This window comes from Podarcis erhardii, assembly GCF_964252035.2.
Source record: "Podarcis erhardii genome assembly, chromosome: 15".
NCBI classification, from domain to species: domain Eukaryota; kingdom Metazoa; phylum Chordata; class Lepidosauria; order Squamata; family Lacertidae; genus Podarcis; species Podarcis erhardii.
Window position 1 is genome coordinate 5,303,719 of NC_138505.1, and position 27,251 is coordinate 5,330,969.

Here is a 27,251-nt window from a genome sequence, read left to right on the forward strand (position 1 = left end):
TTTATGCCAGTCCCATGGCCCTTCAGTCAACCTGTCCACTGGTTTTCAGAGAGCAGAAAGGCTGTAGTTCAGTGGCAAGAGCAGCTTCTGCCTTGAATGCACAAGGTCACAGGTTCAATCCCCAAGGACATCTTCAGATCGGGCTGGGAGAGAACCCTCTCTGAAATCCTGGAAAGCCACTGCTAGTATGTGTAAACAATACTCAGCTAGATGGAACAATTGTCTGAAATAAAGCAGCTTCCTAGGTTCCAGAAGGGCTAAGGGAACAAGGGCTCCGGGCCTGGCAGACCCTTCAAACAAGTCCTTGACTATTTGCATAGCCTTGACCGTGGTGGCCCCAGTGAGGAAGCCCATGTAGAAGCAAACTGGGTTTGCGATCCATTGAGCAGTAGAGAGAGAGCACCCCAACAAACAGAGACCTACTCTTGAGCTCCTTCGTATCTGTTTTGCACCAGTATCACTGAAGGGAAGACAAAGCAAAGAGGAAACAAAACTCTCTGCTCTTGGAAGAGAGGAGAGAGAGGACTTGGTGTTGGTTACCAGGATTCACTGGGGCCCTTTTGCACATTGCATTTGCAAAGATACGGGCGATGAAACATATCCTTGAAGCCACGCAAGAAACTAACATCATGAGAAGGGCAGAATCTGCCTACAGGCCTCTTGCAACGTGAGAACTCTGATGAAGGATCCCAGATCTCGTGAGTCACAGCTTTTCTTGCAAACTGAGTCACGTGCTTTGCGAACTCGTGAGCTGCACTTGACTGTACAAAGCAGCTTTTAGGAAGGCTGCGTGGGATGTCCGTATGAACAGGCCAATCGGCGACATCAATGTGTGTTGTTGTTGTTTAGCATGACTCATGAATGTGTACCCAAAAACTCTGTTGCCGGTCATGTAGAACTTAAAAGACAACCAGAATTCCACCAGAGATCAAGAACAGCCAGATAAAAGTTTTAAGAATTGGGGTGCAATTCAATCTGACATTGTGCTCAAGCACAGAGCTGAATTGATTTGGTTTGGAAACATCAGGGAAACTTAGATGATTTTTCTGCATAGTTTAAGACCACCTTTGTGGCAGGGTTTTGGGCGCAGGCCAAGGTGGGCACTGTGGGCAAGGGAACAACAGCCCAAATAGCAGAGTGGCTCGGAGTGAGAGCCCGAAGAGCAGATTTTGTAGAGCGAGAGAGATTTGGATGTGGAGGGACTAGTAGTGAATTAAATCTGCTGTTTTGTAGGAAGAAACCCACATCCTGGGCCCCAAAGTCAGTCTAAACCTCCAGGGACTTCTGGAGAACTGGAGAAAGCTACTGGGATGCTCTCATTTGCTCCATCCTCTCTGCGCTCAGGTTGAGGGCCTCAACAGTTTCTATTTGGAAGCTTTCTCCAGAAAGAAATTATTGTACCAGATTCTGTGCCCTGCCACCAAACTACAAAAAAAAAAAATAATTATTAAGCCCTCCTCCTGCAAACCTAGAATCCTTTATCCTCTTTAAAAAAGAGGCTTGATGTTGTTTTAGAGCGAGAGAAAGCTGAGGAAAACGAAGCCCCCCCAAAATAAATTTAAAAGCATGGATACAAACTGATTTATTGGAATGTGTTCGTCTGGGGCTGGAGAAAGGGAAAGGGCGTGGGGTGATAGGGGGCAAAAGAAGGGCAGCAAATCAAACTGGTGAGAAATTAGGATTGGATGAGAACAGGCACCTCGTCAGCATCAAACACTGTAAATAATAATAGTGGTAATAAAAAGGTACATACCAACCCTTTTGACCCTCTTCCTAGCCGCCCTAACACCCTGTCCTTCCCGCCTAAGAGGGCCCAAAACGGGCCTCCGTTCACATCATACTTTTCCTGTACTGGGACTGCGCGTTCTGTTTGGATTTGGGGTCTGAGAGCTGCAGTTCGAGCTGCTTGTACAGGCCCCTCAGTTCCTGAACCTCCTGCAGCACTTTCTGAGCCTGGCTCCAGTTGGACGAGGCCTCCCCAAGCAGCCGCTCCGTCTCTTGCAAGATGGCCTCCGAGTCCAACTTGGAAGAAGACGAGGAGGAGGAGGGAGAGGAGGCGATGGTGGCGGTGGCGGTGGCAGAAGCGGGGTCCTTGGCCTTCCGTTTCCCCTCGGCGTAGCCCCTCACCTCCGCCAGCAGTTCCTGGGTCTTTTCAAGTTTCAACGCAACAAGTTCCTGGATCCGGCCCAGCTGCTCTGGCCCGGCCGAAGCCAGCTGCTCCTCCAGCCCTTTCCGCAGCACCGCCCGGTGCGCCGAGGAAGAGTCCCGGCACGACAGGATCTCCTCCATGGAGGCACATTTGTTTTTCTCCAGGTGGGAGAGCTTCTTCGGAACCTGAGGCGTGTACATGGTACCCTTCTCAAAGGAGTCGATGCGCTGAGAGAACTTGTCCCAAGATGCCACCTCCCGCCTCGGGAGGCTGTTCGTCCGGCTTTTCTCCGCGGGCTTCACGTTCTCGGAATCCGAACGCCGCCGCCCGGCCGAGAGGTGGGCCACCGATTTGTCCAGGTCCACCCGGAAGCTCTCCTCGCAGGTGCCGGGGTCTTCCGGGGAAGCGTCCTCCTCCTGGATCAAATCAAGGGTCAACATTCCGTCGGACGTTGAGGTAGATGCCTACAGAGGTTGTGGGGCAGGAAGATAGATAGAGAGAGAGATAAGGGCTACATGTTTTGAGAATTATTTTGGAGCGTCATGCCTGTAGGCATCACAAATCAACCCACGGATACAACAGTGCAGTCACATCTTACGCAGGGGTCACATTCCTGGGATGGCACATAAACACAAAAGCACATGGACACAAACCACCCCCTTGGAGATGCCCTCGTCCAAGCACCCCTAGTCTTCTAGAGCTGGTATGCCAAAATAACCCCTCTGCAGCAAGGCACAGAGCTTCAATGCTCTTTTTGTGCCAGGTAACCCAATACCAAGGACAGAAATGAAGAATTTGGCTCTGATCCATAGTTGCTACTTCCTATGCCCAATGAATCAGTCAACTTTTGCATGTGTATAAACAAAACAAAACATGCATGCTAATGCCATCTGACACACACACACACACACACACACACACACAGGGATCGAATACAAACATAAGCAGAGCCTGTTGCTGGATCAGGCCAGTGGCCCATCTAGTCCAGCATCCTGTTTTCACAGTGGCCAACCAGATGCCTCAATGGAAAACCTGCAACCAGAGCCTGAACACAACCGCGTCTCCTGTGATTTCCAGCAATTGTCATCTGATGCGCACTTAATTTGCGCAGTTTCAGACATAAGTGTTTGAAGTCCAGCTTGTTCGAATTCTGCAAGTTAAAAGCAAGCGACACAAAGAGCTTGAAAGCTCTTTTTGCACCGGGTTTTCCTGGCGTGAAAAGACTGTTAGAGCTGTCTCCCTTGCTTGGGCAAGCCCCACTCAGCGCGCAGGCTCTGGGATGCTCTCATGAGTTCCCGTGAGATCTTGCGTGAGCATCTGTAACCTGGAGCCGGTGTGCCAAGCGGGCCTTGCCTGGCAAACGAGACAGAGAGCTTGAAAGCTTTTTCCATGCTGTGTTTTGCGGGAAGCTTTTGAGCTTTCTGCCTTGCTTGGGGAGCGAGACCTGCACAATGCGCTAGTTCCAGGAGTCTAGATATGCTCACACGGGGCAGTTTGAAAATCTGCCTTTTTGTGTGTGCATCAAACCCTTGAAACCAAACCCCTGCATAAGATGATATTGTACTGCACGTATATATTTCCCATGTCCAGTTCTGAGTGTGCGCCGTTAATGGAAGCGGGAAATCCGCCTTAACGTACCACAGCCATCAAATGCCCCCTGGTCGGCGGCCGCCTGGAGTGCTGGATCTTGGCCCTGTCGCGAGTCGGGTGGGCAAGGTAGCTCTCCTCCTCCACGGTCACCTGAAATGCAACACAAGAACACCCACCGTCAGTTTGTCACAACGACAGGCCAGCGCGGTGGATCGCGGTGAATAATTGATCCCTCTCGTTTTGGCTCCCTGCAAGGGGCTGATCCGTCAGCTTGGCCTGGAACTCTGTGGCGTATTCATTACCCACAACAATTAGCTGGAATCTCTTTCGGGGTCGAAAACGGCTTGACTGCTGCCTGGCAGAGGCTCCAGATTTTGCAGGGCTGCAAATCCTCTGGAGAGACAGGCGCTGCTCAGAAGTGTGTCATTGGCCAGCGTTCCAGGCATGAAGGTGCAAGCGCACTTTGGTTAAAGCAGAGCATCATTCTGCTAAACCTGTTGGGCCAAGGGCCGCCTCCAGGCAGTCAGAATTTTCCCGGATTGGAGCCCATTCTGGAATGTCAGTTGGCACACCCAAAGTGGATTCCAGCGCTCTGTCACCCTAGCGCAGAACATTCCCTAGCAAGGGCCATGCTCCCTTCCAGGCAGCTGTCTTGAGGGACCACATTCTAGAGGTAGACAAGGCCAGTGGGGAAACTGGACAGACACGGGAATGTAACATTTTTCTTTTCTACAGTGGGCTAGTTTCTACACACAAGCACCCCTCTGTCATCCATCCATAGCCAGGGCCTTTTCAACACTGGCCCCGGCCTGATGGAACGCTCTGTCTCATGAGACCAGGGCCCTGCAGGATCTGATTTCTTTCTGCAGGGCCTATAAGACAGAGTTGTTCTGCCTGGCCTTTGGCTTGGAATCAACTTGATCCCCTTCCCCTCTTTCCTTTTTCCTTTCTCCTTCTGTGATGGAACTCCTATTTGGGGACTTCCCTGGCTTTTTTCTGGCCCACGTAGGACCAGTCTGGATAGTTGGTCTTGGTGAAGATTTGACGTTTTCATCCCCAAAAAGTTTTTGATTTGAGTTTCTACTGAAATGAGGCTGCATTTTGATGTTGTATTTTAATCTTGTTTTTAAGTTTTATTTTAATCAATTGTTTTATACCTGGTGTTAACCACCCTGAGCCCAGCCTTGGCTGGGGAGGGTGGGGTATAAATAATAATAATAATAATTATTATTATTATTATTATTATTATTAGGCAAGCAGACAACATGACCAGGGATCAAGGACAGGAAAAGCATTCAACAGGGGTGCAAAACAGAGCTGGCGAGTGGTGTGGCCTGGGCACAGAGATGTACCTAGGAGTTGGTGAAACCAGTCCCCACCAGGGGCTCAAAAGCCACCTGACTATGGATCATATGATGTACTTGTGTGGGGAGATCACAGCTCCTGTCGCACTGAGATCAAACACAGGAGAAGCTTCCCATCCTCGCACTGTGGCACAAAGACGTACAATTTTTCCTGCCCTTCCTCCCTGCCCTCACTCCAGATGTTTCAAGCAAGTGATTTTCCAGCGAGAGGAGGCGGCGATACAGCTCTTTGCCTGGGGCGCCAGAGACCTTGGTTGCACCTCTGCCTGGGAGGAGAATTTGCAAGGCTACATTTGGCCCCCAGGCCTAAGGTTCCCGACCTCAGCCAACCCCAGAGCAAACGCCAAGGGCTGGAGGTAATAGATTTAAGGACAACGATAATAATTAGCCCACTCTTAACCCTAAGGTCCGAGGGTGGGTTGCAGCAATTAAAATGCAATGTTAAAAGCAGTTTAAAATAACAATCGCAAAATAAGGTGTGTTTTTTAAAAAACATGCAACCCTGAGTGCCAAAAGCCTGAGCAAAGAGGTACATCTTTAGCATCCTCTGGAAGGTTTACAATGAAGGTGGCGGGCACATCACTGCAGGGAGGATGTTCCACAGCTTAGGGGCCACCACAGGGAAGGCCCCCATCCCCCGAGCCTCTGCAACAACCTAGAGGGCGCCCCCTGCCCATCTCAGCACCCAAGAGGGTCTCTCTAGGGAAGGAGGCGGCCATTGTCCCATAGTTTAACAATGCACCATGTGGATGCATTTCTTTGGTCTTGCTGCTCCTGATTCAGGCCAAAGGGAGCCTACTTAGTCCAGCTTCCTATCCTCCCAGTTGCTGACCAGGTGTCCCAACTGGAAACCAGTGAGTGGGATCTGAGCACAAGAGTAACACTCTCTCCCTCCTGAGTGTCGCAGCAATCAGCATTCAGAAGCATCGCTCCGACCCTGGGGATTATCACGGATCAAAAGGCGGAACCGCAACCCCAGCCTTTAAATAAAAGCAAGAAGTTCTCACTGTGGCCGCCCCTCAGCCTTCCCCTAAATTTAGCAGCGAGGAAGCGGCACTCTCGATTCTGCCCTGCTCTGCAGATGCAGAATGAGTCACAAGCCCACAAAGGCAGAGCGATCAAAAAAGAGAGACAGATGGCCCCGGCGATATCGGAGACAGCAGACTGTAGTCTCGGTTCTTCTTTCTTCCTTCCCATTTTTTTTTTCTTTAAAAGGGTTCCTTAATTCAATCGCACTGTTTAAAACTCTGAGCAGAGGCAGCTCTTTATATAAGCTCACGTTACAGTGGGTGGAAGGATGGCTGGAAAGGGAAAGGGGGGCAACCGGTGGAGAAACAAAAGGGATCTTGGAGGCAGTGGGGGGGGGGTCTCAAAAGCTTCGCTGTGGGAGAGGCCCACAACCCGGCAGAGGCCCCTTTGTTTAGCCTGCCATAAGCGCAATGTTTTCCTCTTCCCTACCAGTCCAGTCTCCCTTGCGTGCTGTGGTTTTGTTTGCTTTTAGATTGTGCGGAAAGGAACTCTTGTTTTGACTGTACGTTAAGCTGCTCTGGGGGCCTTTTATTTATTTATTTTTGGCTGAAAAGAAGGGTACAAATGCTATGAATGAATGAATGAATGAATGAATACAAACGATGTCCATTTCTCATTGTTCCTGGGAGGAGGAACAATTAAGTAAGTACCGTATTTTTCCATGTTTAACTAGGTTTCCCCCCTAAAAAATAATGTCATTAAATTAGGGGGTGTCTTATACACAAATACATCTCCCCCCATTTTCTTAAATTTCTTAAAAAACAACTCTAAGGCAACTTTCAAAGGGCAACCCCTTGAACAGGTTGGGGGGGCGCAAGACCCACATTGTAGGAACAGACTCTGCCTTATGCAGAATCAGGCAATTGGGGTCCACCTGGCTCAGTACTGTCAACACTGACTGGCAGCAGCTCTCCAGGGTTTCATAAACGTGGAGATTCCATCAAGGATCAAACCTGGGATCTCTTACATGCATAACAGGTTCTCTGCCGCTGAGCTATGGTCCTCCGCTTAAAAATAAAGACTCTAGTCCTCATGATTCTGAACCAAAGGGTTGGTTTAAATAGGAACATGCCTTGCCCCAGGTCAGAGTATTGGCCTGTCTAGTCCTACCCAAAAAAGTAAAAAAAAAGAAAAAAAAAGGAGGAGAGACATCACCTTGCCAACAAAGGTCTGTATAGTAAAAGCTATGGTTTTCCCAGTAGTGATGTATGGAAGTGAGAGCTGGACCATAAAGAAGGCTGATTGCCGAAGAATTGATGCTTTTGAATTCTGGTGCTGGAGGAGACTCTTGAGAGTCCCATGGACTGCAAGAAGATCAAACCTATCCATTCTGAAGGAAATCAGCCCTGAGTGCTCACTGGAAGGACAGATCCTGAAGCTGAGGCTCCAATACTTTGGCCACCTCATGAGAAGAGAAGGCTCCCTGGAAAAGACCCTGATGTTGGGAAAGATGGAGGGCGCAAGGAGAAGGGGACGGCAGAGGACGAGATGGTTGGATACTGTTCTCGAAGCTACAGACATGAGTCTGACCAAACTGTGGGAGGCAGTGGAAGACAGGAGTGCCTGGCGTGCTCTGGTCCAGGGGGTCACGAAGAGTCGGGCACGACTAAACGACTAAACAACAACAACAACAGTCCTACCCAGAAGATGCCTTCTGGCACCTTCATGCAAAGCAGATTCTCTGTCTGTGAACACCTCATTCCCTAAAGGTTACTTGCCTCGTCCAAGATGCGGTTCTTGGCCCGAGTTATCGCAGAGTTGAGAGCGTTGATCCAGGACTCCTTTTCTTCAGGACTCACAGCCAGGAAGACTAGGTTAGGTGCCTAGGAGAGAAGGAATGCGCATCAGCTGCAAATGTCACGCCGTCAACAAACCCATTCTAAGGCAAGGAAGATGGCGTCCATCTACGTCAGAAGGACCAGCGCCTAACAGCTTCTTAGTGGAAGAGAGAATCCCTAACAGTGCATGGAAATACAAAACCCACTTACAACTCGGTTGGCTTTTTGAAGCACCCAGGTGACACCCTGGTTCTGGAAAGCAGAACTCCCTCCATTAGCTCTGCTACAGCAGGCCAGTTCCCTTAGGCCTCCTTTCCCCTCACCTGTCACTTGGGGGCAGTCATCCCATCAGGAGAGATGGGAAGCAGAAGGCCTCTTCCATCAGGACAACTGTTTGGAAATCTGTACCTGAGTTTTGATTTTTCCTCTTCCCTCCTTGTCCGTTTCCCCTTGTGTGACGTTCTTGTTTACTTTATAAACCTGTGCGGGCAAGGGCTGTCAGGTTGTCATTTTTATTTTTTTTATTGTAGCTAAGCCTTTCCTGGAGTCTTTTTGGCCAAGCAGGGCATGAATTCTCAAACTAAAATAAATAGTAATGCAAAACCATGGTGTCTGAGAGAGGATCACTTAAACCTTGCTTTATTACATCCCTTCCTTGTCTCCCATTAAAGGAGATGCAAGCCAAGAAGACCCATTCTTCACTCGTGGCTCTGTAGCTTTTGATCAATGACGAAATCCTGGTTTCCTAGGGTGCTATTACTATCCCAGGGCTGGGGAGTCTTAAAAGCCTCAAGGTGTCACTGGAATCCAATTCCCCTAACTGCTGACCACTGGCCATCCTGGCTGGTCTGGCTCCTTTAACCTTGCGGGATGGGTTACCTTACGCCTACAGGAGAGGAGGCTGCAAAAAAATTATAACCCCCATTGTCAACACAAACTCTCCAGCAAATCTGGAGAGATGGAAGCAACTATTCTTATGCCTTGCTCTTTTATTGTGATTTTTATTGGAAACTCCTTTTTACAGAAACTCCCCGGGCGATCAGGTGAATTTTATGCTTTTTAAAACGCCTCTCAGATCGGGGATGCATCCATCTCTTCTAACCTGGGAGTTAAATACTGTGCTGCAGCAAGTAAAACTCACCGGGGATTAATATTAACGAACTTACGGCTTTATTTTCTGTGCCTGGCATTCTATAGTATGCTTCCATTATTAGTCATAGTATCGTTACGGCTCTCTGTCTTGTTTTGTCTGGTACTAGCTTATAGATTTTAAAATACTGGCCGCTGACTGTAATAAAGAGACTGGCTGATGGACCATTGGCCACCTTGGCTGGGGGCTGATGGGAGTTGGAGTCCAAGGATGCTGGAAGGACCATCCTTTTCCTGCCACATCCTGCAGCAGGGAGTTCCATAGTTTAACCAGGAGCCAGGAATCCCTCTGGGTGGGGGCGATAGGGAAGACCTACTGTGTTCCCAGGCTCCTTGGAGTGGGCGAGCGAGAACTTGCTGTAGTTCTTTTTGCTTCTGCTTTTTGATTTCCTGAGCTCTTCGCATTTCTCGTAATCGTTCAAGTCAAACACTTCCTGAATGTTTTTCTCGTCTTTTACCTGCAGGCAGGGAATAACAAACACAGAGGGACACAAGTTCAGTGAGAGTCTTTCATTTGCGATTGATTGCTGGTTCTGTCTCTATACACTACAAACCCTCAACTGTTTTAACTATCCTGGCTTATGGAGCCAGCTTGGTGTAGTGGTTAAGAGCGGTAGACTCGTAATCTGGTGAACTGGGTTCGCTTCCCCGCTCCTCCACATGCAGCTGCTGGGTGACCTTGGGCTAGTCACACTTCTCTGAAGCCTCTCAGCCCCACTCACCTCACAGAGTGTTTGTTGTGGGGGAGGAAGGGAAAAGGAGATTGTTAGCCACTTTGAGACTCCTTCAGGTAGTGATAAAGCGGGATATCAAATCCAAACTCCTCTTAACACAACGAAATCAGACACTGGAGGATTCTGACAGAAGCAAAATGGCCAATGTTGACTTATTTGTCCTGTCTACGTGATAGGAATCAACCCAGCAAATATTGATTGGCATTTGCTGCTGCTGCTTTCAGTCCGCAGACAATACGTAATTGATGGTTGCTGCCACCTCACATTTAAATTGCATCCAGCATTCATGAGTCATGACGTCAGTAACTTGCGTAAATGGCATTTGTAACGTGCGTAAATAATCAAGTCGGTTGCGTTGCATAGGAAGACAGGAAGAAGAATAAGTTAGCATTTGGTGGAAACCAAGATGCAGCAGAATGAAAACAGCGTTGATTGCGACGAAAGCAGATTAGAGTGGGAATCACTGCCTTCTGACTTCCCCAGCCACAAAGCATTCTGGGAACTGTAGTTCCCACAGGGAGGCTAAGGCTCCTGGTCCCCACTGCAGTTCAGCAGCTGACTGCACCCGTTTGGATGGCGGGTGTAAGAGGATTGCACCCTGGAGATGAAGAGGCAGAGCGACTCCTCCATCTGCTCACGGCCCCCTCTGCTCGCTAGGTGGGATCTCAGCCAAAAAGGGTTGCCAGCTTTTCAGCTTCCCACTGCAGTTGTGTCAATGCCAGACTATCCTCCACCAGGGCCAGGGCTTTTTCAGTGACGGGTCTGACCTGGTGGAATGCTCTGCCCCACAAGACTAGGGCCCTGCAGGACTTGATCTCCTTCTGCAGGGCCTGAGCTATTCCACCTGGCCTTCAATTTGAATTAGCCTGATCCTCTATTCCCTTTTCCCTTTCCTCTTCTGTGAAGAAACCCTTTCTGGGACCCCACATTTAAATTCTTCCCTGGTCTCCTTGCTGGCCCTAGTAGGACCAACTTGGCCAGTTAGCCCTGGTGATCGTTCAATGTCTACTGACTGGGTCCCCCCCACCGCCAATGACCCCTGAATTTTTGAATTTTATTGATATTGATGCTGCGTTTTATGTTGTATTCTATGCGGTTTTATGCTGTTTTTAAGTCACATTTTACTCACTGTTTCACATTTGCTGTTAGCCGCCCTGAGCCCAATTTTTAAACCGGGAAGGGCGGGGTATAAATTAAAAAAAAATATATTTATTATTAATTGGAAAGTGTTACGTTTATCTCCATAGCTGGGGAAGCCACACCTGCAGATTTCTGCAGGATACACTGTCATTGCAAAAAGTATAAACTGCCAGGCCAGGTGGACAAACATTTCCTTAAAATAAATAAATAAAGTTTTCAGGTTTTACAGGTGGAAAAGCATTTCCTGGTTATTTAGAAGCCATATGGTGAACGCACTACCACCTTTGGCAATGCCTCTCTTGGCGGCAAATCCCATAAGTTAACCATGCGTGCAGCTGCTTTTAAAAGTGCAAATGATTACTAGGTAAAGGTAAAGGGACCCCTGACCATTAGCTCCAGTCCTGGCCAACTCTGGGGTTGCGGCGCTCATCTCGCTTTATTGGCCGAGGGAGCCAGCGTACAGCTTCCAGGTCATGTGGCCAGCATGACTAAGCCGCTTCTGGCGAACCAGAGCAGCGCATGGAAAGCCGTTTACCTTCCCACTGGAGCGGTTCCTATTTATCTACTTGCACTTTGACGTGCTTTCGAACTGCTAGGTTGGCAGGAGCAGGGACCGAGCAACGGAAGCTCACCTCGTCACGGGGATTCGAACCGCCGACCTTCTGATCGGCAAGTCCTAGGCTCTGTGGTTTAACCCACAGCGCCACCCACGTCCCTACTACTAATAGTAGTAGTAGCAGTGTTTGGGGTACTGACTGCAAATGACACCCCACTAACCAGAACGTGGGATTAATTTACTGGAGACTTCCCAATGGAACGAATGGAATTTGCAGGAGAGAAAGCGCATTCACAGGCAACTTGGGTTTGGTCCCAAAGGTTACACACCGAGGCAACATCCAGCTATAGCCAAAATTCCCTTTGGACTTGCCCCACGACTAGCCAGCTATAAAGGAGCCAGTGAGTTGGATGCTCAGATGTGAGAGGAAGCTAGAAACTCGAAGCCGACTCAGTGCAAAAAGAGCGTTTAAGCTATTGGTCTTGCTTCCAAGTTTTGGTCTTTCTGGCCAAGTCCCTCCTGGGGCATCCTCTGAGTGGCTCACCTTTCGCCAGGGGTGCGGTAGGCAGTGGCGGACCTGGCAGGTCTCAAATTTCAGCAGCGCCTGGTGCGATGCCAAAATTCGGCGCCCCTGCCTTTTGCGCCCCTTTCTAAATCACAGTTGTGGCATCCCCTGCAGCTTCCCCAAGGCTCCATGCCCAGTGCGACCAAATCAGTTGCGCTCCCTTAAATCCAACTCTGGCGGTAAGGATGCTCCCGGGAGAGGTTGCTAGGCAACCTAACTTCCTGCGAGAACTTGAGAGCTCTGTTTTGCGGCTTCCACTCGCCTCTGATCCCCGCCAGCTCACCTTCACAGCATACGGTTGAAACTCTGTTGGGGTACCCACACTTTTTTCAAAGAGGACCAGCTTTGATGAAGTGAACATGCGTGAGGGCCAACCAAGGTTTTTAGGATTGAAGTTGTTGAGATTTTTTTACAATTTTACCCCAAAGTTGTTGAGTTATTTTTAGGATTTTACCCCAGGACATACAGTGGTACCTCGGGTTACATACACTTCAGGTAAACATATGCTTCAGGTTACATACGCTTCAGTTACAGACTCCGCTAACCCAGAAATAGTACCTCGGGTTAAGAACTTTGCTTCAGGATGAGAACAGAAATCGTGCTCTGGCGGCGTGGTGGCAGCAGGAGGCCCCATTAGCTAAAGTGGTGCTTCAGGTTAAGAACAGTTTCAGGTTAAGAACGGACCTCCGGAACGAATTAAGTTCTTAACCCAAGGTACCACTGTATACTGCCACAAGGGTGCTGGATTAAATTGATTAAACGGACTTTGGACATGACTGCTGTATGTGGACTGCACCTAAGATGCAGGTTTACTGCATTCCTATGGACGTGTACATATGGAAGATACTTCTTTGTTTTAGACCGTCCCGCACTCGAAAATATCGTGGGGCAGGGTGCCCGAAAAGCCACAAAAGCAAAATACGAAATTAAAAACTACACGGATATCTTAAATCCGTCTGCGAAAGTCAGCTTTGAGGAAGGGATGAGCACGCCTACAGTTTAGCAGAAGGAAAACCAACATCGCTGTGCTATTATCTGGTGCATTTTGGAAGTGGGCAGGAACAAAAAGTCAAATGGGAGGGGGGAGGATGAGCGCCGTCTATTTTTAACTGGGCCAGAATCTCTGCTGTGTGCCAGGCAGGACAGCTCACTTTAAGCCGCTTGAGACCCGTGACACGTGAAATAAAACCACCGCCTTCGCTCCTAAAGCTTTTTGTCCCCAGAGAAGAGATTAGCCAAAAAGGGAATTAAACCCCGGAACAGAAGAGCGTGGACCCACGTTGAGCTTGAACCCGGCGGTCAGGCTCCCCTTTCCGTCCTGCGATCCATTTCCAAACGGACACATTCGCTGTGCATGCGGGGAAAAACAACAACAGCGTACCAGCCAGATCTCAGTCTAATGCCAAGTTAGCAGCTCACTTCTCCATGAATCTGTCTAATCCTCTGTTAAAGCCTTCTAGGTTGACGTCCGTCGCTGCCTGCTGCGGCAAGAGTTCCAAAGTTTAATTCTGCGCTGCAGGAAGAAATCTACCCTAAATCTCGCAACATTCAGCTTCCTTAGATGTCCACAAGTTGTAGTGTTATGAGAGGGGGGGGGGACTCTTCTCTGTCTGCTTTCTCCTTGCCAGGCAGAATTTTATATAGATGTTGGCTCTTATTTGCCTTTGGCTGGGACGGGACGATATGGGATTGGGGGGAGGGCAACTCCCATCTCTTGCGGGGGCGCAATTTGTGCCAGTACCGTCCGTTAAGAGTTTGGGTGTAATCTTCGACACCTCCCTTTCCATGGAGGCGCAGATTGCAGCTACAACAAAGGCGGCATTTTTTCATCTCCACCAAGCTAAGCAGTTGGCTCCTTACCTCTCTCGCCCTGACCTAGCCACTGTGATCCACGCGACGGTCACCTCCAGACTGGATTACTGTAACTCGCTGTACGTGGGGCTGCCCTTGAGACTGACCCAGAAACTCCAGCGGGTGCAGAATGCTGCAGTGAGACTCCTTACGGGGTCTTCGCTGCGAGATTACATTCACCCGGTGCTATACCAGCTGCACTGGCTCCCGGTGGAGTACAGGATCAGGTTTAAGGTGCTGGTTTTAACCTTTAAAGCCCTATACAGCCTAGGACCCTCGTACCTATGGGACCACCTCTCCTGGTATGTCCCACAGAGGACCTTACGGTCTTCAAACAAAAACATCCTGAAGGTCCCAGGCCACAGGGAGGTTAGGTTGGCCTCAACCAGAGCCAGGGCTTTTTCGGCTGTGGCTCCGATCTGGTGGAACGCTCTGTCCCAAGAGACTAGGGCCCTGCGGGACTTGACATCTTTCCGCAGGGCCTGCAAGACAGAGCTGTTCCACCAGGCCTTTGGTCAGGGCACAGCCTGACTCCCTCCTTTGGCAATCTTCACAGAACTTTAGCCTAATGGTTGCCATCAATTTGAGTTGAATTAATTTTATAATGAAATGATTTTAGAATGTTGTACTATTTTATTGTTGTTAGCCGCCCTGAGCCCGGCTTCAGCTGGGGAGGGCGGGATATAAATAAAATTTATTCTTCTTCTTCTTCTTCTTCTTCTTCTTCTTCTTCTTCTTCTTCTTCTTCTCTAAGCTAAAAAAATCGCAAACGCTACTAACCTCTGGTAGCATTCCTAAAGCTAGCAAGGCCCGTCTGACTAGTGGGAGGCATCCCAAAACGTGTGTCCGCACCACGAGGGAACGATCACACCATTGCACCGCTCCCAACACCCTCCCGAACCACAGGGATTTGGGAGGGGAAAAAAGAGCAAGGGCAGAGGCAGCTTAATGGAGCGCCATGTTCATTCCAACTAGGGAGCCGCAAATAAATGCAATTTTCTCCATTGCAGAACGGAGGGGACGGCAATATCGATTGCCGCTCGCATCAGGTTGACCTAACAGCTCATGCTCAACTCTCGCAAATCAATTTGGGGGAAGGGGAAGGCATGTCATGCGCGCCTCTGTGAGCACATGGGCAGCTCAGCTGGGCTATCGCAGCACAAAAATCTATGCCCATGAGCTGGCGATCGGAGCAGTTCGTTGAGAAGCAGAGGGGAGAGAGTCCTTGGGGAAGGTTTACCAGGCTGGGGGTCACGAGGAAAGGAATGGAAATTGCCATTGTCCAAATGCGGCGATACCGATTGGCGGTGCTGCCGAATTTGGAATATTGTGCACTGTTCTGGTCGCCTCACCTCAGAAAGGGTACTGAAGAGCTGGAAAAGGTTCAGGAAAGGGGAGCCCAAATGATCAAGGGGATGGAGAGACTCCCCTACGACAAAATGTTGCGGAGTTTGGTCGTTCTTAGTTTAGAGAATCGGCGAGTAAGAGACAAAATGATAGAAGTTTATAAAATCATGCGTATCATGGAGATAGTAGACAGAGAAAAGTTTTCCACCCTCTCTCCTAACAGTGGAATTCAGGGATATCCACTGAAGCTGAAAGTTGGAAGATTCAGGACAGATAAAAAGGACTTCTTCACACAGTTGAAAATGTGGAACTCCCTGCCACAGGAGACGGCAATGGCCACTAACTTGGATGGCTTTGGAGCAGACAAATTCACAGAGATTTCCCCAACTCATCCGCGCTCTTTCCAGATCTGTAAACGGGACATCGGAAGCTGAACCAGACACTATCGGTCCATCTTGCTGGATCTGGAGATTGCTGGATTTGGGGATTGAACCCAGAACTACAGAGCTACAGCCCTCATAAAAAAATAAAGTAAGATTCTAGTCCTCATGGTCATTGTTACCATCGGTCATTAACTGGCAAGCCATTCACTTGCCAGAACGGCTTGTGAATGGGCAGCCGGTTTGAACAAGAACCGAAGACGCCGCCTTCTGCAGAGTCAAGACTATGGGTCCACACTGACTGGCAATGATGCTCCAAACTTAACGCCGGGGGGGAATCTGCTAAGAGCTAGTGCATTAAGTAACCGGATGGAACAATTTTAACGTTGGATTAAAATTTAAAGCAAAAAACTTGTGCGTGCCTGCAGGGATCTGGCAACCTTCCGTCTTGGAGGGGTGTGTGTGTGTGTGCTTCTGCCTCTCTGCCCCAGGAGCAGCGGAGGCCATGGCTGAAAGTGGCCCCCCCCCCGCTCTTTTTCACACACATCAATAAACACAGACTTTCGCTCTCCAGGGGCATCGATCTGCGCACCTTCTCCAAGGCTCGTATCAAATGCATTTTAGCACGCTATCGGAATTAATTACAAGAGGTGAAGTCGGGTGGCGGGCAAGGATCAACGCTCTCCAACCCCCCCCCAGAAAACAATAAGCAGCATTTTGAGGACATGTGAAGCTGAGGTCTAGATTTTGGGGTTGGGTGGGGGTGGGGGCTTTTAGGACCAAAGGGAAAACAGAAACAGCCTGTCTCTCAAGTCTAGGGTCTTGGATAAAGTGGATTATGTGGCAATCCGCCACCCCCCAGCAACTAGAAGGTGGTGGTGGGTATATAGGGGCAGTGTTGTGTAGTGGTTGGAGTGTCAGACTAGGACCTGGGAGAGACCAACTTGGGGACCAGTCCCTCCTTCTCAGTCTAGCCTCCCTCACAAGGTTGTTGTGGGAATAGGCATAGAGAGAACTATGCCTGACACCTTGAGCTCCCTAGAGGAAAAAAAGGTAGAATTGCAATCACCTATACGTAAATAAGAGGGACGCGGGTGGCGCTGTGGGTAAAAGCCTCAGCGCCTAGGACTTGCCGATCGAAAGGTCGGCGGTTCGAATCCCCGCGGTGGGGTGCGCTCCCGTCGCTCGGTCCCAGCGCCTGCCAACCTAGCAGTTCAAAAGCACCCCCGGGTGCAAGTGGATAAATAGGGACCGCTTACCAGCGGGAAGGTAAATGGTGTTCCGTGTGCTGCGCTGGCTCGCCAGATGCAGCTTGTCACGCTGGCCACGTGACCCGGAAGTGTCTGCGGACAGCGCTGGCTCCCGGCCTCTAGAGTGAGATGAGTCTGTCAAGAGTGGCCCAAAGGGCAGGGGTACCTTTACCTTTACCTATACGTAAATAAATGGAATTCACCATCCTGCAAACCGGACAGAATTTGCCGTATTGCAATTGGCCGCTGGCTTAAATGGCTCTTAAGTCAGATTAGACAAATTCATTGCTTTACCAACTGCACTGGCTCCCGGCGGAGTACAGGGTCAAGTTTAAGGTGCTGGTTTTGACCTTTAAAGCCCTGTGTGGCCTAGGACCCACGTACCTACAGGACCGCCTCTCCGGGTATGCCCTGTGGAGGACCTGAAGGTTCACAAATGACAACACCTTGGAGATCCCAAGTCGCAAGGAGGTTAGATTGGTCTCAACTAAGGCCTTTTCAATACTGGCCCCGACTTGAAGGACCGCTCTGTCACAAGAGACCAGGGCCCTGCGGGACTTGACATCTTTCCGCAGGGCCTGCAAGACAGAGCTGTTCCGCCTAGTCTTTGGTTTGGACTCACTCTGACCCTTACGTATCCCTCCCCTTATGGTTTTGATCTATGGGCTACTTTTAAAACGAGGCTGCATTTTAAATTCCATTTTAACCTGTATTTTAAATTGTGGTTTTTCCCCCCCTATTATGTTTTTACTGTAATTTTACTGGTGTTAGCCGCCCTGAGCCAGGCTCTGGCCGGGGAGGCAGGATATGAATAAAATATTATTATTATTATTATTATTATTGGCAGGGAATGAGACCTAACAATGGCTATTAGCCCTGCTGTCTAAATGGAACTCCAAGTTCAGGGGCAGTCTACCTCTGTTGCCTTCGTTCCCTTCCCCATTTACACCCGTTGATGCTGGACTGGAGAAATATTTTATCTGATCCAACAGGGCTCTTATGTTCTTCCATTTTCCTTTCCTTCCATTCTTTTAAGTGGGAGAGGTCAGGAATAAAAAGAGTAGATTTCTAACCCTTAGGGGTTCAAAGGTAGACTTTTGCAATATTCTGGCAGTGCCTAGCATAATCTCAGAAGACAAAGAATCACAGGGCTGGGAGGACCTCAAAGGCTCATCTAGTCCAACCCAGTAGGACTGCAGGAATCTTTTTGCCCTACTTGGGGCTCAAACCCACAACCCAGTGATTCAGAGGCTCTACGGACTGAGCCAACCAGGAAGAGAGTTTTGTAGCAGAAGGAATTAAGCAAAAAAATCACCAACCACGTGAAGTTGCTTCGTGTGTGTGACTCACGCGGGGTCACAGATCCAGCTTTGCTTAGTGCAAGGATTTGGGTTGCCTGGGCAAATAATTTCGGAAATATTTTTAGCATGGAGAACACCCAGCGTTGTTTACAAGCCTGCATCCTGAGAGGATGAGAGGAAGTTCAGAATCAGCAAAGGAGGCTGCACACCATGACTGCACTTGGAGGGCCAGCGACAAAGAGAGAAGGCCAGAGAATCGTTGACTTTTTTAGAGTTGGAAGGGACCCAGAGGGTCATCTAGTCCAACCCGCTACAACATTGAGGCCAAGGCAGCAAGGGACGCCTAACCCGAGGTTATCTCGCAAACCCTGGTTGGCTAGGTCCCTCCCAGCCAAGTCCTCCTGAAAGAACTTCAGGGCTCAATATTCCGCCATCGATAGAAGGGGAACATCCTCCCAGCTCAGTCTGGATCCTTCGGCTCAGACCAGTCCATCAAGAACACACAAACACCTTAGGGATTTCGATTTAAGGTATGATTTCAAAAACATGCCACTCGTCATGGAAACAGAAAACCGGCTTTGCACGCAGAAGGTCCCAACTTCAGTTCCTGAAAGGCTGGGAGATACATCCTTCCTGAAACCTTGGGAGAGCGATTGCTGCCAGCCAGTGTACGCAGTACTAAGCTTGATGGACCAGTGGTGTTGCATTCTGTACAAGAAGGCTCTTAGAGATGCCCCCAAAATAACATCAGGTGTAAAAGATGGCAGCTCAGTTGACTGGAAGAGAACATCGGTTGCCCTGCCTACTGGCACCACAAAACTTGACTTCCATAACTCTTAACCGCCTTACGGGACCGCCTCTCCTGGTACGCCCCGTGGAGAACCTTACGGTCCACAAACAATAATACTTTGGAGGTCCTCAAGGAGGTTAGACTGGCCTCGACCAGGGCCAGGGCCTTTTCAGCCCTGGCCCCGGTCTGGTGGAACGCTCTGTCACGAGAAACCAGGGCCCTGCAGGAATTGACATCTTTCTGCAGGGCCTGCAAGACAGAGCTGTTCCGCCAGGCCTTTGGTCGGGGTTCAGTCTGACCCCCTTCTTTCTATGGGTCACTGTATGTAAGTGGCCTCTCTGGCTATTTCTACTGACCCATATGGGACCAGCATGAGTGGCCGGGCCTGGTGCACTTTTAATTCCTTACCGCTACGGTTATGATTCGTGGGTTCCCACTTAATTTTATTTCAAATGTGATTCGAATTGTATTTTAAAGTAATTGTTTGATTTTGTGTTTTTAATGTATTGTATATTTGGTGGTAGCTGCCCTGAGCCAATAAAAATTATTACTATTATTATTATTATTATTATTATTGACGCTGGACGCTCTGGTTGTGAACGTGATCTGTGTGGGAAGCACATTCGTAACCCGCAGGTTCTGCAACCCGCAGTGCCATGTCTGTGCATGTGTGGGTCATGATTCGATGCTTCTGCACATGCGCAAAGTGCAATTTAGCGCTTATGCGCATGTGCAAGCGCCGAAACCCAAAAGTAACCTGTTCCGGTACTTCCAGGTTCGGCGCGGTGCGAATCCCGAAATCACAAAACCCAAAGTGTCTGTAACCCCCAAGGTATAACTGTATTATTATTATTATTATTATTAACCAAGCCAGATGAGGGATGGATGGATGAGGGAGTTGGGAATGTTTAGCTCAGATAATAGGAGACTGAGAGGAGATATGACGGCTGTCTTCAAATATCAAAGCTGACACCCAGAGGATGGAGCAAGCTTGTTTTCTCCTGCTCTGGAGGGTAGAACCCGAACCAACCGATTCAAATTACAAGAAAGGAGAGCCCAACAAAACACATTAGGTAACTGCTTCTGATGGCAAGAGCTGTTCGAGGGTGGAACGGACCCCCTCAGAAGGCAATGGACTCTCCTTCATGGGAGATTTATAAGCAGAATTTGGATGCCCGTCTGCTTGAGGGCATTGCAGGGGGTTGATCTAGATCCGCGGTTCTCGACCTGTGGGTCCCCAGATGATGTTGGACTACAACTCCCATCATCCCTGAGCTCTGGCCTTGCTAGCTAGGGGTGATGGGAGTTGTAGTTCAACAGCATCTCGGGTCCCACAGGTTGAGAAAGGCTGATCTAGTTGATCCTTGGCGGTCCCTTCCAATTCTAGGATAGCAAATGATTCCCCTCTGCAAAGAATCCTGGCAGCTGCAGTTTGTGAAGGTTGCTGGGAACTGTAGCTCCATGAGGGGTGGACTACAGTTCCCATGAGTCTTTGGTGGCGCCGCGGCGGGTGCCTTTAAATTGCACAGCGTGCAACGCAGCCTTAAGGCACGGCGGATCCCGAACGAGCCCCTTCCTCCAAGCCCTTTGCCCCCACCTGCACCCGCCTACCTATCAAGCGAGCCACCCACCCACCCACCCTGGAGATCGGGTGTCTCCGTAACCGGATCACCCCATTCTCTGCCTTTCTGCCTAATCACCTCTCTGCATTTCTAATGCCTTAGTTTCCTGCCACCAAAGCGCCCGGTCAGTTTCATGGTAATTAAAACGCCCGCTCTTCCGAAAGCCTGTTTCTGAGAACCCTCTTCTTGCGAAAAGACTTGGGGGGGGGGGCGTCTTTTCAGTTTACTGGAAAAGTTAGTAAGCGGAGACGTGAAAGAAGTTGACCAAGTTATGCTGAGAAAAGTTTCCCTTCCCTCTCCCATAATGCTGGAATTTGGGGGGGGGGGTGTTGACGAGGATGATTCAGGACAGGCAAAACCAAGTCCTTCTTCAGTTGAACTGTATAATAATAATAATAATAATAATAATAATAATAATAATAATAATAATAATAATAGCTTCCCCAGCCACTCCGGGCGGCTTCCAAAAAAATATTAAGGTAAAGGTAAAGGTACCCCTGCCCGTACGGGCCAGTCTTGACAGACTCTAGGGTTGTGCGCCCATCTCACTCTAGAGGCCGGGGGCCAGCGCTGTCCGGAGACACTTCCGGGTCACGTGGCCAGCGTGACGAAGTTCCTCTGGCGAGCCAGCACCAGCGCAGCACACGGAAATGCCATTTACCTTCCCGCTAGAAAGCGGTACCTATTTATCTACTTGCACTTTAGGGGTGCTTTCGAATGCTAGGTGGGCAGGAGCTGGGACCGTAGACGGGAGCTCACCCCGCCGCGGGGATTCGAACTGCCGACCATGCGATCAGCAAGCCCTAGGCGCTGAGGATTTACCCACAGCGCCACCCGCGTCCCACAAATATTTCAAATATTAAAATATATTAAAATACTGTAATATTTCAAATATTAAAATACTGTAAATACTGTAATACATCAAACTTTAAAAGCTTCCCTAAACAGGGCTGCCTTCAGATGTCTTCTAAAAGTCTGGTAGTTGTTTATCTCTTTGACATCTGATGGGAGGGAGTTCCACAGGGTGGGCGCCACCACCGAGAAGGCCCTCTGCCTGTTTCCCTATAACTTGGCTTTTTGCAGTGGGGGAACTGCCAGAAGGCCCTCGGAGCTGGATCTCAGTGTCCGGGCTGAACGATGGGGGTGGAGACGCTCCTTCAGGTATACTTGACCGAGGCCATTTAGGGCTTTGAAGGTCAGCACCAACACTTTGAATTGTGCTCGGAAACGTACTGGGAGCCAATGTAGGTCTTTCAGGACCGGTGTTATGTGGAACTCACTGCCACAGGATGCAGTGATGGACACCAACTTGGATGGCTTTAAAAGAGGAAGATTCGTGGAGGAAGGGAAGGCTCTATCAGTGGCTACGCTCTGCCCCCACAACTGAAGGTGGTGATGATTCTGAATACCAGTGGCTGGAAGGGAATCGTTGCTGGGCTCCATCTCCCAGCACAACAAATGGACAGGAGTCAGGGTCCAGAAAGATCTGAATTGCATTGCAAGGGTTCTTTCCGACTCTATGAGTCTCTATAAACAGCCTCGGTCCAGTATACCTGAAGGAGCGTCTCCACCCCCATTGTTCTGCCCGGACACTGAGGTCCAGCTCCAAGGGCCTTCTGGCGGTTCCCTTATTGCAAGAAGCAAAGCTACAGGGAACCAGACAGAGGGCCTTCTCAGTGGTGGCACCCGCCCTGTGGAACGCGCTCCCATCAGATGTCAAGGAAATAAACAACTACCTGACATTCATAAGACATCTTAAGGCAGCCCTGTTTAAGGAAGTTTTTAATGTGTGACATTTTCGTGTATTTTTGGTCTCTGTGGAAGCCGCCCAGAGTGGCTGGGGAAACCCAGCCAGATGGGCGCGGCACAAATAATAAATTATTATTATTATCATGAAGGTTGCTTGATTCCTCAGCCCTGCCTTAGGAGCAGTCCACTGTTCTGTTTGTCTCAGGAACTGAGGACATGGAAACCCCAACTCGCTCTTCCCTTCCCAAGATTGTGTAAAGCCAGGAATACGATAGACATTGGTGGGATGGTGCAATGGGGTGTCCCATTAGCTCCCCACTTACCCCAAACATTCCAGGTTCCCAGGGATCCTGAGGAACAAATCCTATCTGACCACAAGGGTGGGGAAAGCAGATTTACAAAAACAGGTCCTCATACAGGACTAATTTCAAAACTTTGCAATCCATGTGGACTGCAGAAATCTTTCTGCAGAAATCTCTCTCCAGTCATGGGGACTAGGAACTCTCTCTGCTTTAAGGTGTCACCCCCCCCCTCCAGGTGACCCGGTGTCTGTTTACATCCATTCGCGGCCCCCTTCCCCCCTCCCCAGGTTCTTCTCTCACTGCTATCCTGCACACCCTAACCCCGACCTCTTAATTCTGAATGCAAGCTGATGGGGGCAGGGACCCGACCTTTTCGCACAAGTGACAAAAGCACCATCTGCCCTGCATGATGCTACAAAAAAAAAAAAAAACCCCACACACACCTCAAAGTGAAAAAAGAAGGAAGAACAAATGCATAAAAGTTAGGCTTCCTCCTGCTATTACAAATGAAGAGTCAGGCCAGAAGGCCGGATGTGCAAAATAGGTTTAAACCACATCACCTCTTATTAGAAACGAGACCCTCGTAGTCTCCAGCTGCATGCAAAGTGCTTTTTTTTGTCTCTTACCACTGAGAAATTGGGGCCGTTTCCTGTCCACCTGAAAATTAAGAACTCGGGTGCAACTTCCAAGCAATTTCTTTGGAAATAATAAATAAAGACATGCACTGTGGAACTCCCTGCCTATTGATAGCAGGTCTTTTTTTGCACACACCTGCTGAAAGCATTTTTTATTAGACAAAGAATCTAAAGCAATATCCGGCCGGTGTGAGTTTTAATCCTGTTTTTACTTTACTGCTATTTTAACTTTTCAAAAGTCTTAAACTGTTGCTAGTTCTTCTCGACAGCCTGTGAGATTTGTTTCCCCCCGCAATCGAGCGGTGCATAAATTTTATGAAATAATTTCTTTAGCCCCAGGACTTTTTTATTTTCCAAACGGGTCACGGCGATGGTGGAAATAAGAGGGCACAGGTAAAAGCGTCAGGCACATCGACGGCAATGCAGCCAAGTTAATACTCGCTCAGGTTAATCGTCCGCAAAGGATGAAGGTTTTAACAAGGCTAAGGGAGAGATTTCCACTTAGGGGGCCTGCGATGTGTCACACGACTTTGCATTTGATGTGTCACACGACTTTGCATTTAACCTGCCCTTTGTCTCACAGCCGGCCCGGCAAGCAGGAAAGGATGTCGCAGGAGGAAGCAAGCCTCGAAATCGAGATGCAAATTTTCAGGAAAGGATGGCTGACAATGCAGAACTCTACAGAAATACAGGAAGCTCTCAGACCTCTGGTCCATCTGGTTCAGTATTGTCTGCACTGACTGCCAGCAACTCTCCAGGGCCTCAGGGTCTCTCCCATCCCTACCCAAAGATGCTGCCAGCAGGGACTGAACCTAGAGCCTTTGACACCGAACTCTGGCAAACAATGTTCCCGATACCTGGGATGGAAAACCCATAATGGTGCCCATTGCTCTGGCCAAGTAGCCAGGGAAGCACCAACACAGGAATGCACAGCAAGTGCTGAGCTGCAGAGCCACCGGCCTTCCCTTTAAATCAAAGCAAGATTCCAGTCCTCAAGAACACAAAGGAAGGACTAGCGAATAAGAAGGCAGGAACTTGCCATTCCAGAAGTCAGGCCGTCAGTCAATCTAGCTCAGTACTGCCCACACTGACAGGCAGCTGCTCTCTTCCTGGGCACTGAGTCTGGGACCTCCTTCATTTCTTCTCTGAGAAGAAAGCAAGGCGCTAGTCCTCATGAATCTGAATAAAGGGCCGGTTAATGGAAGAACCTAAAAAGCCATCTTACTACAAGTGAGGCCATTGGTCTCTCTATCTCAGTATTGTCTACTCTGACTGGCAGCTCCAGGGTTTTGAGATGGGGGTCTACCTGGAGATTGAACCTGCGACTTTCTGCATGGAGGGCACATGTTCCCGGCCTCAGCTGCGGCCCTCTCTAAGCTGTCTTACGCTCACCACCTGTGTCCATTAAGCTAAGTATTGTCTGCACTGACAGGCAGCACCTCTCCCAGGTTCCGGACCTTCCCAGCCTGACCGGGAGATGCCGGGAATGAACCCGGGACCTTCTGCATGAAAAGCAGGTGCTAGGTCCCTTGGCCAGGAGGCCACCCGTCCCCACTCCCCAACAGCTGTGAAGACACCAAAGGGCTTTTGAACCCCTTTCCCTGCCGCCAGGGGTGCCAACCTGAATAGATCATTGGGGGGCCAGGTAAGCCCCACATAATCAATTCCAAGACACATTACATGCACACCATTTGAATGGCAATTCCCATCCACTTAGGGGGCAGCCCCCTCAAATATTTATTGGGGGGCAAAGGGATCTCAGCCCCTAGGAGTTGGCTCCTTTGCTTGCTTGCTGCTGCTGGCAAGCAACTGACCCCTCTCAACATTAATCACCTTTGACCCCACATCCTGGGAATGAGCCGCCACATTCCCACAAGGGCCCTGGGCCTGTGTCCTTTGGGGGCAGCCCTATAGCGCCTGCCGCGCTTCCACAGACTTCAAAAATTGCTGCCCCTTTTCAGCTTGCAAAATCTAGGTCTCGGGCAAGGCCAGTGGTCTCTCCTCCCTCCTCCCCCCCAATTTCCTGTTTTGGAGCTCCGGCTCTGAGGGTGGGGGGCGTGGGAAACGGTTGCCATCTCTCTTTGGGTGGGGGAGCAGGGCTGCCCTCCAAGGAGATTCCAAGAGAGAGAGATCCTACCTCCTTCTCCGAGATGTACAGCTGGTCCCCTTTCAGAACCACGTAGCGGTTTTTCCAGATCTCCCGGAAAATGCCTCTGCCACAGAATTTCCGGACCCAGCCCACCTTCTCCAGCAGAGTGGGCTGCTGGTTCCCATCCTGGTGACCCTAGAAAGAGAAGCCAGAGAGAGAGAGAAAAAGAGAGAATTGGAAACTGATGGAATGTCTTTTATTTCAAGCCTCTCCAACCTGCATCCTTCCTTCCCGGAGACTGCAGGATAGGGCCCCTCTATCGCTGCAGAGTCCGCTGGCAATCTTTTCTGAGCCGCCGTCCTCCCTTGAAAGTGTGCAGTTATTATTATTATTATTAAACTAACTAACAAAACAATCCCAATTCTAACGGTCCCTCTCTCTCTGTGTGTGAGAGAGATTATGAGGATGATGATGCACAAATCAATAAACAATTTTTTTAAAAAAACCTCTGGCACCCCACCACCACCCCACACCGCCTCCACATCCATTATGTAAGGAAACAGACTGTGTCAATCTGTTCTCCTGCCCACTCTGCGTTTCACCTTTTTTCCTTAAAAAATAATCATCACAACTTTCGTGTTTTCCCTGCTTTCTCACCCTTTGAAAACGCGCAGCATAACAACATAATATTAGCGGTCCTAATAATGATAATATTCGCACGAGGCCCCGTTTCTAAGAGCAAATGTGGGGCTACAGAATTGGATGTTTTCAGATGGATCTCCCCCTCCGCCTTTCTAACCACGGTAAACAGTCTTAAATCTGGAGAATAGGCAACCTGCGTTGTTTCTGTAAGGATGGTGGGTTTCCCTGTTGTTTCGAATACTCCCAGAATTAATGCAAAAAACCAAACGAAAACAAAACACCACCCACCCACCCCCAATTTTAATAATAAACACTTGACAATCCAGCTTCTGTACCAGTTTAAAGGACCCAGCTATTGGGGGCTACTGGGGAGAGATAGTAGGCAATTGAGTTGTTGGAGGAAGGGGGCCGAATCGAAGGGCATCGAAACGATATTTACAACAACAGCAACCAAATAATCAATAATCCAGAAAAAACGCAGGCTCTGACACCCCAGCTTCCCCTCCTCCCCACCGCGCGCCCCTCCAATCTCACAGAAACTGGACAATGACCCTTCTGCTTTTGGGGGGTCTTCAGAAAGCGGGCTGCAAACTCACCCGCTTGGTAGAATTGGTTTTTTTCATCATTCCTCGGTGGGGTGGCCGTCAGGAAAAAGGGGGTGGGGGGAGGACGGGGGTGGGTGAGAGGAAGAGGGGTGGGGGGAGGAGAAGAAAGAAAGAAAGGAGAGGGAGAGAGGAAAAATCTGAATCGAAGCTGGTCTCCTGGAGACGAGCAAGCAGCTGAAGGCTTGGGAAAAAAGGCAGGAGGGGAAAAAATAAATGGCTCCCCCCTTTTTTTCCTCCCTCCCTCCCTCTTTATTTCCTCGTTGCCTTCCTCCTTCCTCCCTCCTGCTCCTCTTTTTTCTCAGAGGGAGCGCAAGAGACCTCCGGTGGCATGGACCTCTTTGCGATGCGCGCACATCCCTACTGAGAGAGAGAGAGAGAGGGGCGCCCCCTCCCTCTCTCCCTCCCTCTTTGCCTCGCCTGCTCCTTCCTTCCTCCTCCCTCCTCCTCCCCCCTTTCTCTCCTGTGGGCAGGCGCTAGGAGAAAGGGGTGAGTCGGGGCTCCACAGCCCCATCTATAGCTAGACGCGCGCCACGGTGCCAAGAGGCGAGGCGAGGCGAGGCGTCCTTTGTTCCAGGAGGAGCGTGGGATGGGATGTGGGGGGCGGAGATGGACGGGGGAGGGAGAGAGAGAAGGG

The 27,251-nt window shown here is 49.6% G+C and overlaps 1 protein-coding gene across 1 annotated transcript; it reads right to left on the reverse strand.

Moving 5' to 3' along the window:
* Positions 1-1,567: 1,567 nt before the first annotated feature.
* On the reverse strand, positions 1,568-27,164 carry PLEKHO1 (pleckstrin homology domain containing O1). Its single transcript, XM_081841129.1, has 6 exons — positions 26,609-27,164; positions 25,419-25,565; positions 9,377-9,517; positions 7,851-7,955; positions 3,788-3,889; positions 1,568-2,613 (listed from the first exon to the last, which is right to left on the reverse strand). The coding sequence occupies exons 1-6, from the start codon at positions 26,636-26,638 to the stop codon at positions 1,831-1,833; spliced, it is 1,308 nt and encodes a 435-aa protein (XP_081697255.1). The 5' UTR covers positions 26,639-27,164; the 3' UTR covers positions 1,568-1,830.
* Between the last annotated feature and the right edge of the window lie 87 nt (positions 27,165-27,251).

Excerpts from the sequence above, each read along its gene's own strand:
- PLEKHO1 (XM_081841129.1), bottom strand. The coding sequence starts at position 26,638 with ATGATGAAAAAAACCAATTCTACCAAGCGG. Across the intron at positions 25,566-26,608 it reads AAACCAATTCTACCAAGCGG|GGTCACCAGGATGGGAACCA; the intron begins GTGAGTTTGCAG and ends TTCTCTTTCTAG. Across the intron at positions 7,956-9,376 it reads CCAAGGAGCCTGGGAACACA|GCACCTAACCTAGTCTTCCT; the intron begins GTAGGTCTTCCC and ends CTTCTCTCCTAG.